Here is an 11390-nt window from a genome sequence, read left to right on the forward strand (position 1 = left end):
TTATCCCTAACTGCTCTGACATGACAAGTTTAAGCACATAGATTTTTCTCCGACCAGTGCTCTTTCTATGTAGAAGTGGGATGTCAGCACTTATTTTTGATGGAAGCAAAGATTTCAAGATTTCTTGTACCTGGACCTCCCAGACGGGAGACAGTAGGATAAACAGGACTTCTGTCACTCTAACTTGTGAGCTTATATTCTTGCTTTGTAGTTGGCTTCTGAACTCCTTTCTGCAAGTTATTCTTGTCAGTTTTCACTTTCAGTTGCCTCGTGATTACCATTTAGGAAATAACATTTTCTCCTGCACAGCAGAAGTAAACAATCTAATTTTAAAAAAATAAATTGAAAAGACCTTCAAATACCACTTTTACACACAAATCTCACATCCACATTACTAGCAGTGGTAGTAAAATGAAAAGTCATGAATATAGAAGAAAAAGTTCAAAAAGCTACGCAAGCATGCTAGCACACAGTATCTCCACAGAAGTCCAATAAAGTTACAGCTATTACAGTTTTTCTGTTTCCACTGTATCCTTTTTATGTTTCACCTTCTTTCAGCAGATTTTCAGCAAATTCCCTGCAGTTTTAAGAAATACTGCAAATGTACTATTTGGCATGAATGCCTTTTCAAAGACATTTATAATCTGGATTTGCTAAAAAAGGATTCGTTTCTCAGTATAAGCATAGCATAAATCAAGGTAGCAATATATTTTCAATGCCTGTAGGCAAAAATCATTCCTAAAACAAACACATGAGGGGGCAATCACAAAAGCTAATTTGAATGAATTTACTTCCTCAGGCTTCCTCTCTAATCCAAGTAGAGAAAGAAATTCTTTTGAATATTGGTTCAAAATGGCTAAATCAAATTTCTTCTGTGAATCGTACGCAAAAGGAATCTCTCCATTTCTACCATTTTAAAAAGCAGCCAGGAGATATTAGTTTAAAGGCTAATTTAAGATAAAGGTTGAATTTTGTAGACCAAAGTTATTTGGAGAATGACCACTGATCTATTAGTATTTGTTTGTGAAAAGCAGGATATGGTGACCTACTGAGTTAATACAAATTCATCTTTTTCCTGAGTTCAATGGAGAAAGATTGTTGTTTGGTAGAAACTTCTTATTTTTCTCAATGTAGAGATCTGCATTTTTCTTTGTAGAGGAAAGAGGTATTTGATTTACTAATGTCCCTGTAAGGGTTTATATCACACTTCCTTTTATCTTTGCACGCTTCATGTGTTTGTCAGTTGCAGGTATCATCTGTATCTGACATCTAACATCTTTAACAGCATGATTACAGTACAATAATAATGCATAAAAGAGAGACTTCCAAGTGTTGCATTCTTCTAATATAGCTGTTCTGAGATACACCTTTACAAACACTGGCTAGTTCTAAAGAAGACCAAAATGTACTATCTGTCAACTATTGGATATCATACCCTAAGTGATAACCTGGGAGAGGGGGATGGAATAGATTAGTGAACTGCAGGTTCTGTTGATCAATGAATCATTGAAGTTCTAAACTGGTGGGACATGTTTCCACAAAGTGAATTAAAAAAACCATGGATAATTGCCCCACTTCTTTCGTTACCTTTCCTAAAACTTTTAATAGTAGTTTCCAGATTTCATAAGCCTGTAGATGACACATGGCAAACCTTGCACCACTGCAAAATACCAAGGTGTAAAGCATGGGGTGAAGGGTTAGTAAACAAAAGTTACTCTTACTGTTTCTTTATTTTATGAAATAACATAAATCTCCTTTCGCATTACTTCATTGACTTTCACCAGGACTGATTTCTGCCCCACAAGAACTTCGCCTTTCAAAAACGCAAAGGTCATGGTAAAAGGAACACTTCTTGAGAAAATGTTCTATTCCTGGAAACATGAAACTGGTTTGATCAGTCCACTATCCTGATTTTCTTGCTCTAGATTTGCATAAACCTGAACAATCTGCAGTAGAGCAAGTTGCTAATTGCATCCTGGTGGAAAGTTTGATGTTATGACCACCCTGGATTAACTGATAAGACTGCTTATATTGACAACAGGTCTGTTGTTTATATAAACAAAGAAGTGGAACAAAGGAAGCATTGATCTTTGCTTAGACTTTTAGGATCACTTTTATCCTAAGAAGAACTCTTTCCAACATTTACTTTGTTTTTACATACAGAGATTTAGTACTCATACATGTGCCTGTGTTCTATAAAGGTGAACAGCTAAAGTACTTTGAATATAAAAAAACCTTGATGTTGAGACATCCGTTCACACGGACATACTTCTTTCAGGGCAAAAAAAATAAAGTCAATATTACCTAATCAAACTTAAACAAACTTTGCAGATTCCTATATGTTGTGTCTCCCCAGGGACCGGAGGAGGTTCTGTTTCTGGAAATGCTTAAAAGATGGGTAGACATATGTCAAAGCTGGTATTAATTACTGTTGGGAAAAGGATGCAATGTCCAGGATACATATGAAAGAAACACAGTCAACACCTTCTACATACCTGTTTTCCATGGCCTTCAACATTACAGTGTCACATATGAAAAAAAACCAGAAAAGTAGCATGCTTGTCTATGTGTCACTATACATCGAGAAAGATCTACTGAACAACCAAATCAATCTAATCCCTGATGTTCATAAAATCTCTAAATATTCCCATTTCTGTCTTAAAATTACCACATTGAGAAGCAACTGAAAAAAAAAAAAGAAAAAGCAAAGTAAGAAAATATTAACAAGATTTAGCTCTCAGACTTAAATCTAAATAAACGCCTCATGACAAATGATTTACACTAGGATAAGAGAGAGCAGAATTTAGTCTAATTCTCTTCCTAGTGACAGCTAGATAATTCACACTGTCTCAAATGTGTTGAAGAACGGCTCAAAGCCTCATGGAAGTTAGAGTGAATGTAGCACAACTAGCCGAAAGGATAACTACCTCCCAGGAAGCCATTGGTTTGGTTCCTTTCCCAGTTTACAGAAGAGTAAATCACAGATAAAGCTCTGGGAATTAACAATGCAAAAAGATACAAAAGAATCAAATCCCATGAATTCAGGCCTGACAAGAATTGATGACCGAAGGAGTTCAGAAGGAAACTCTCCCTGCCCAGAAACTCTCCCTGCCCAGCTTGGTCATGCCAGCAAAGGGACCCAACAGGAGTCCCCATCACTGCAGCCCCTTTTTGTTCATCCTTACAGCAAAAGTGGGGGTTAACTTGTGCACCGAGGCCATTGGCGGTACAGGAAAGCATTTCATGCTTATGAAATCACCCAGCTGGATTGTGACAAATTCCAAATACTGTGGGTGTTATTGCTTATTTGTATTAGAGAAATTAATAAATACCCAGGTGAGATCAGGCCTGTTGAACTAGGTATAATACATATGTGCTTGCGGAGGGAATAAGATGACTTCTACATGAGAAGGTTTACAATGTAGATAAATCAGGTTAAGGATGTGGAGGATTTAGGAGTTGGGAAGAGAGAGTCAAGTAATTTACTCAGGCCAGAGCACACTTTAGGCAAACTTAGAGTACAGCTGATCTGTTGTTGCTTTCCCATGCAGGAGAGGAATTTTCCTTTACCCCTTAAAATCAGTCCTGCGATCCCATAAGCCCCACAGGAGCCTTTTCAGACAAATCTCTGACATCACCTTGTATTTTGGGGCAGTACTTCCTAGACAAAACCAGTGTGTATGCCCTGTGCAGACAGCTTTGTGAATAAGTGGTGCAAAGTACTCTGAGAAATTACGTATCCGGTTCACCAGCTGAAGCTACTGTGCTGTTCAAGCCACCCTATTTCTGGAAACCCCAAGTAACTGTATAAAATCCTTAAAGTCCGCCTGAATAAAATTCCTGGTTGGAAGAAAGAGGTCTATATCTGTCTCTTTCAAGACAAGTTCAAAGTCTTATTTCATAAGTACATGCAAACCCCTGAATTTCACATGTCTCTCTGGATCTGTCAAGATTCTGCAGTTCTTTCTAACAACTGATGTGTATACATATAACAGTGTATTCTATTAAAAAATGTGCAGTAAAGAGAACATTAAAGCAAAAAATCAGGATTCAGGAGTTAGGAAATGCAAGGATTAATTTTACCCACACAGTCTTTGGTCAGCTCCTTCTTCTGAGACTGTCTTCTGTTGTGCCTTAAGTCACAAGATCTCTAACAGTGTACTTCAAGGTTGCCTTAGGGTGAATGAAGCATATCTGCTTTAAATTAGAAGAATATGGGGTTTATTTACTTCTCCCCACCCAGCTTACAACGCTAAAATTATAAATAAAAATGGGTAAATTCATCTGTTAGGTTGTTCGACTACCGAGGGGCAAATTTGGGTAATTTTACTGCGTAGGGGCTATTTAGTAGAGTGGTGATATACACCATATTCTGCACACACACACAGAGCAATAGCTTAAGCAGAGATACTCTTTTATTGCATTTCTTACCTCCGAGTTGACCAAAGCAGCATCGGTACGTGGTTCACTGCCAGAGACGTTTTGAACAGGACGGCGAGGGTGCATAAGAGCGGGGCTGGAGCAGCAGGGTAGAGCCGTGTCATGACTCCAGGCAAGTTCGTACGTAACTGTCCAACTGCAAAAGAAAGTCTGGGCGTATGCACAGCTGCACTTTCCGGTTCAGCTGCAGCTATACGGATCCAGCAGGGCTGCTGGGTGAGGCTGCTCTCTAACAATAGCGGGAATTTTCAAAACATGGACTTCCTGAGCTTGAAGTTGGGAGTTATACATATTTTTAATAACTTTCAGTTTTGTGATTTAAGCAGCTCATAAAACTCTCTGCAGTACTCTTAACATTCTAGCACAAACGTGAGTCATGAAGTCTGGACTCCTGTACTTCTGTTTTCTAACTCCCTGATAACTGCAGGCTGATAAGGGAGTTGCTCAACTTCAAAATGGAGTTTACAGAAGTTTTCTGTACTGCACAAAATGTATTCTGCAGAACTTCTATCTCCTTCCCCTGCTACATATTATCATGTCCCTCAGCTTAGCTCTTTCACATGTATTGAGAGCTGGTGTCACACATTTGGGTGTTGACAGGTTTGAAATCTGCAGTAAATCTATCCGTGGCAGATTCCAGCAAGAAGGAAGAGAGTGAGAAAATAGTACGTTTGGAGTATATCCAGCGAAACATGGAATTGTTCAGCTCTCTTTTTCATGGAGCAATACTGTCCCAAAAAATCAAAAATATCAAAAGTCAGGAGCAAATTATAATCACATCAGAACCTGACATGACTTCAGTGTTTCACAAGTCTCATGTAAGATCAAAATAGTTATAGAGCATTTCTTCATGCTGGGAAGCAAATTCCTCCAGCATACTTCTTTGTTCTTGCCAAGCACTGAGCTGTTTCTGCACCTTGTGACTACATTAAGCAGCAACAGTCACCCGTCACATGGTCGGCACGGGGCACAGTTGCCTCTTCACAATCAGAACAAGATGTTAAGGATAATACATGCAAAAAAAAAAAAAAAAAAAGAAAAGAAAGAAAAAGAAATTATGTTAACAAGTTGTGATAAGGGAAAAACAAGGAAGCACAATGAAAATTGTAAGAGAAGATATAAACAGATGTCAGAAGACGTGCACTTCTGAGCACACGTGGTTTGATTAATGAAATCCATTTGCCTTAACTCAGCGTAGTGTTACAATGCTGTTGTCTAATATAAGGCAACTTGTTCATCACTTCAATCTGAAATCAGATTTCTGAGACAAAAATAATAATTTTGAGGGAAGTAATAAAACCGATCATTTACATGTTCCTGTTCTTCTCCACGTTACCTTTATGTAACACTGGAGTTAACCCTTTAATTGCTCTTTTTCCTCTTCTCCGAGATACATGGGAAATCCTTCACCTCCCTTTCCACAAGCTGCTGTTTGTCTGTCTGAGGGAGCTTACAGGTAAGACAGCAATCCAGAGCACAAAGACAGGCGTAGAACTGGGACACCCTAGACAGACTTTAGTACGAACTGGAATAGCATGATCAGCACCAGCAAAATATATTGTAATTCTCAAAGTGGTTAACTTTTCCATGGTGTCTTTCAGGACATGAGAGATCTGGTTTCCCACATAAATGTCTAGAATACTCTTGCCAGTTTTTGTGTGTATCTCCTCCCTGCAAAGCCCATTGACTGTAGGTCTTTTCTGCGTGCTTACAATTAACCTTCATATATGAAAAGAAGACAAATTGAAGATCAGCATTACGTAAATCAAGAGTGCACAATGTTCTGTGGTTGCCACAGAATACTAAAAACAGAATTTTCAGCAAAACTTCCAATTTTGCAGAACCTGATAGATTTGCATTGCAGTTGTCAGTCTAGGGAAATACTGCATTACTACTACACTTTAATTCCATCAGGCTTTTGCCTTCTCAGACTGTGATTCCTTTCATTCTTTACCTTGCACAGTGCAGAGATCCTTGCTTTAGGAAACAGCAAGAAGGAGGCACCTCATACCATTCTTCTAACATGAACCAGTGAAGAGTATGTTTTAGTGGGTCTCCTCTGTTACTAAACCAGTTGATAATTATAATGAACACTGCCAGGACTTCCACACCAGAATAAACCCTCAACAAACTGACCTGAATGTATGGAAATCAAGACCAATAAATATAGAGTGTCATAAAAATATGTGTTGTAACCTGACAGGAACCTCACCACAAGAGAAAATGATTCATTATTAAATATTTGACAATTCTGTACCTTTTAAATGGGTGACTAATGTTCAGCTCTATTATTACACAGGGCTAAAGCATTCACACCATTTCAAAATTTCCACTGCTGGGATGTGCAAGTTATTTTACAAGTTCATACTCAAATGCTGATACCCTGGACAAAAAGCCTAAATCATGTAAGAGATTTCTGGCTTCTTGCACCCAAAATCACTGACTTAAAGTAGGTTAATGAAAACAAAAGAGAAGCTAATACAAGGGAAAGAATTAGGAAAGAAAGGTATATTGCCCCTGACTCTTTCCAGCTGGTAATATCTGAAAAACTAGATTACCCCTTGGTTTGAGCTGGATCTCTTGGATGGTATTTGCACACACTAACCAAATCACACCCAAGTGAGATGGAGCACAGTTGGTGGGTATACACTCCACATTCTGCTGTATAGAAACAGTCTTAAAACTTCTTCAAACAAAGCCAGATTGTTTTCTCTCAGATTAACATATTCCCTATGAACAAACTTTTAACAGAAAACAAACTAATTTTTTTTAATTAATATTTCTCCACAAACCACAGTTTGGGAACAACTGAAGTGAAGAAAGATTTGAAAAAAAAATAAGGAAGGAGGAGAATCTATAGAGTTGGATTTTAATTTGCCTCCCTCAGTAAATTTGGCTCACAATTGCATCTGCATATATTTTCTCCTTTTTCTCTTTTTTCCTCACTCCTAAAAATAAAGATTTTTTTTGCCAAATCTTACAAAAAAATACATTTATTGCAAAGAGTTTTTTCAAAAAGATTCCTTTCTTCCATTTAATTAAAATGAGATTACAGTGGTTTTTATCTGTGAGCAGGAACCTAAAAACACTTAATTGATATCTGCCAGTATGCATAAAAGTGCACACAGTTTACTGTTGCATATCTGTAGGGCTTTTTCCTTGAAAACCCATAGGAGAACTTGAGTCTAGGTTTAGAACTGCTTGCACATGAGAATGTTTTTAAATTCAACACAAATTCAAAATACTGAAACTCAGACTACTGTGAGATCACTATGAAACAGCAATGAAGAAAATAACACCTCCATTACCATGAATCTCCACTTAACTAAAATAATTTTATTAAGAGAAGCTACAATATTGACATACTATACATTTTACTCCTACCCATTTCTCTAGATCTATACATGTTTTCTTTTACAATTCTATGCCTATCACATATCATACGTATTTCTTATCCCATCAAAATTGAAATATAAAACTCATAAAAAAATAATTGGAGAGAAAACACCAAGATAATGGAGGCTTACTTTTTTTTGTTTATTAATCTTAAAAAAAAAATCCTCTCAATTTCAGAATTCTGTATTTCTGATGTAAGAAGTTGTATAAAAAGAGAAGTGAAAGCCAGATTTGTGTGGAATGAAGGTAAATTCAGGCCTGCAAGTCAGGCTAAAAGGGATGACTTTTAAGAAGGACAATTTACAGTACAAGATAAGCCAGAAGGCCTATCTGTAGACAGGTGACAAAAATAAGTGCCATCTATTTTGCATGCAAATTTGAACCTTGAGGTTTGGGAGCTAGCATGATATTACAGCAGCATATTAAAGAACCTCTTCCTCTAGCTCAGAAAATAAACAGATTCAAATTTAGCCTCTTCACAAAATAAATAATAATAAAAAGAAACCAAGATTTAGAAATATATATATATATTTAAAATCTCAGATACTATTAGCATAATTTACTACTGAAAAAGTATTTTCTGTATGCCAAACACTGCAACTACTTTGCCACTGTCAAGTATTTATCCTATAATCCTGTTTTATCGCTTTTTACAATCATTTTATTATCTAAGAAGGGAATTAATGCTTTGTTCACTGGGACATCTTTTTGGGGCAAGGAGGTGGAGGGAGCAATTTCTCTGAGTTCTTATTCCTTTGAGACATAAACAGGGAAACTTACATCCTGGAAAAAAACACGGACTTCCCTCTTGGGAGTGGGGAGGCAAATGCTTGTGCTTCTTTGCCAAATCAACACACTACCCACTTGTGCACGTGGGAAGAAAGCTGGAACTTCTCCCTCTGGAAATGGATTACTAGTGGAGTTGGAAGTGGGTAGAAGGCAAGTGTTGCTTCATGCTTGACGAGTCCTGCTCACAAAGGAGTTCTGTGAGCAAGTTGCAGTGGTAATTGGCCACGTCTCTCTCCTAGTGCAGAAGGAGAAATACAAGCCCTATGGACTGATCTCCTTTCCCTGGTAGTGAGCATCTACATCTAGGGAAGAGAGGGGACAAACACAGCACCTCTCATCAGGGTTTCAGGAGTGTAGACTCCTCGTGGACTCAACCTCCAAGCTACGGTTTAAGAGACTCGATAAGCCTGTCACTTCAGCTACTTGTCAGAAGTGAAGAGAGGTTAGAATTTCAACTTTGAAGAGGCAATGGCACCTGGCAGTCATTTGTTCGCATTATCCTGGAGAGATCTAGGCTCCAAAGCAGAAACCTTGTTACGAACAGATTCCAAAACCATCTTGTGAGTAAATCTCTGAAGTTCACACAAAGATGATCAGCTGTGCTTGTAAAGAATTTACTCAGTTCTAATATAAACTGGCAGGTCTGACCCTTTATCTGAAGTTTTCCTGCTAAAAGGCAATGAATTCTTCTAGAAAAACAGTATGTTTAATCTGACACTGATCTTTACAATGAGGTTTTCCAGTATCCGCCACTGTCTGATACAGAGAACACTTTATTCTTTATACTTGGCCAGTACCTTTTTAAATATAATCTATAAGCTACATAAACAGGTGAAGCAACACAGACCATGATTCATGTTTTCCTTCTTCCCATTCAACTCAATTTTCTTCAAAAATCCTTTTATCATTCTGGAAGATGCCCAATCTTAGCAGCCATTCCTATCTCAAGGTTAAGAACCCGGAAAGCACACAAATCAACCAGAATGCTCGTGTACTGCAGCTCTATAATTAACCCAGTACTGAAATAAAATCCAAAATCGGAATTTAATGGTAAAATCAATGGAAAGAGTCCACTTACGTTAGTATACACCGATCAGTCAGGTACTGGTTCTACAGTTCATGTTCTGTTGAAGGAGTCAATCCAGTTTCCAGCTGTTTAATGCCAAATATATGCTTATTTCTGTTTGTAAATGCTACTGTTTTAACACAGTTTATTTGTTAGAGCAAAAGGCTTTGTCCTGGGTCAAAAGCACATCTAGAACCGAGGTTTCAAGCCGAATAACCTCTAGTTTAAATAACACAAGCTCCTCAAGATATAAACATGTTTCAAACAGTCTGGTTTGTTTGTTGTGTATTATGAATCTGGTTTACAATAATTTCAAGATCTTGGATACAATAAATACATACTGGCCATTCCACCATGACCATCAAGATGAGCTATAAAAAGTAAAGTTATTCTTCTGCATAAATGATTGCAAGGCAAAGCTTCTATGTTCGCAAAGGCGCATCAAGTCTGTTGTTCTGTAGGAATATAGTGTTTGAGGGGTTTTCTGCCTTATATGCTTAGGATGAGAGAAATAAATTTAATACAGTGTTTATAGCATTATTTTTCTCATTAAAAGGTCACAAAGAATTAGCTAGATTACCCCCAACAGGAATATTATACTACAGACAGAATGTTCCAAGCAACACAGGCATACACAGAGAGACAGTCACTGCTCTAAAAATGTAGCATTTACAAAGCTTATGTGGTGGGTTGACCCTGGCTGGAGGTCAGGTGCCCACTAAAGCTGCCCTATTACGACCCTTCTCAACTGGACATGGGGGAGACAACATAACAAAAGGCTCATGGATTGAGATAAGGACAGGGAGAAACCATTCAGCAATTACCATCACGGGCAAAACAGATCCAGCTTGGGAAAAAAAAAATATCGTCAATCAAATCAGAGTAAAAGAGAACTAAAACCAATTCTTAAAACACCTTCCCCCACACCTCCCTTCTTCCCATGCCCGAATTCACTCCCGCTTTTCTCTACCTCCTCTGCCCAAGCAGTGCAGAGGGATGGGGAATGGGGGTTGTGGTCAGTCCATCACACATTGTCTCTGCTGCTTCTTCCTCCTCAGGGGTAGAACACCTCACACTCTGCCCCTGCTCCAGCATGAGGTCCCTCCCATGGGAGACAGTCCTCCTTGAACTACTCCAATATAAGTCCTTCCCACAGGCTGCAGTTCACAAACTGCTCTGGCATGGATCCTTTCCATGGGGTACAGTCCATCAGGAGCAGGCTACTTCAGCCTTGGTCCCCCTGGGGGTCACAAGTCCTGCCAGCAAACCTGCTCCAGCCTGGGCTCCTCTCTCCATAGGGACACAGGTCCTGCCAGGAGCCTGCTTCAGTGTGGGTTTCCCATGGAGTCACAGCTTCCTTTGGGCATCCTTCTGCTCCAGCATAGGGCCCTCCCCAGGCTGCAGGCGGGTCTCTGCTCCCCCGTGACCCTCCATGGCTGCAGGGCACAGCCGGCCTCACCATGGGCTGCACCATGGGCTGCCGGGGTATCTCTGCTCCAGCACCTGGAACACCTCTTTCCCCTACTTCTCCACTGACCCGGGGGTCTGCAGAGCTGTTCCTCTCACATCGCTCTCTCTGTCTGCTACAATTTCTCCTCTCAGTTTCCCCTCCACCACTCCCAGATTCTCAAATACGTTATCCCAGAGGCAATACCACTGTTGCTGATGGGCCGGGCCTTGGCCAGTGGCGGGGGCCCCC

The 11390-nt window shown here is 39.2% G+C and overlaps 1 protein-coding gene across 1 annotated transcript in view; it reads right to left on the reverse strand.

Annotated features, from left to right (window-relative positions):
* ATP6AP1 (ATPase, H+ transporting, lysosomal accessory protein 1) overlaps positions 1 to 4544 on the reverse strand; it is a 50714-nt gene extending 46170 nt beyond the window's left edge. The window contains exon 1 of the mRNA XM_010151738.1: positions 4432 to 4544. Coding sequence (XP_010150040.1) covers positions 4432 to 4544 — 113 coding nt within the window. The remainder of the gene's footprint in view (positions 1 to 4431) is intronic.
* Positions 4545 to 11390: the final 6846 nt, after the last annotated feature.

Source organism: Eurypyga helias, unplaced genomic scaffold (assembly GCF_000690775.1).
Source record: "Eurypyga helias isolate BGI_N326 unplaced genomic scaffold, ASM69077v1 scaffold3105, whole genome shotgun sequence".
NCBI lineage: Eukaryota > Metazoa > Chordata > Aves > Eurypygiformes > Eurypygidae > Eurypyga > Eurypyga helias.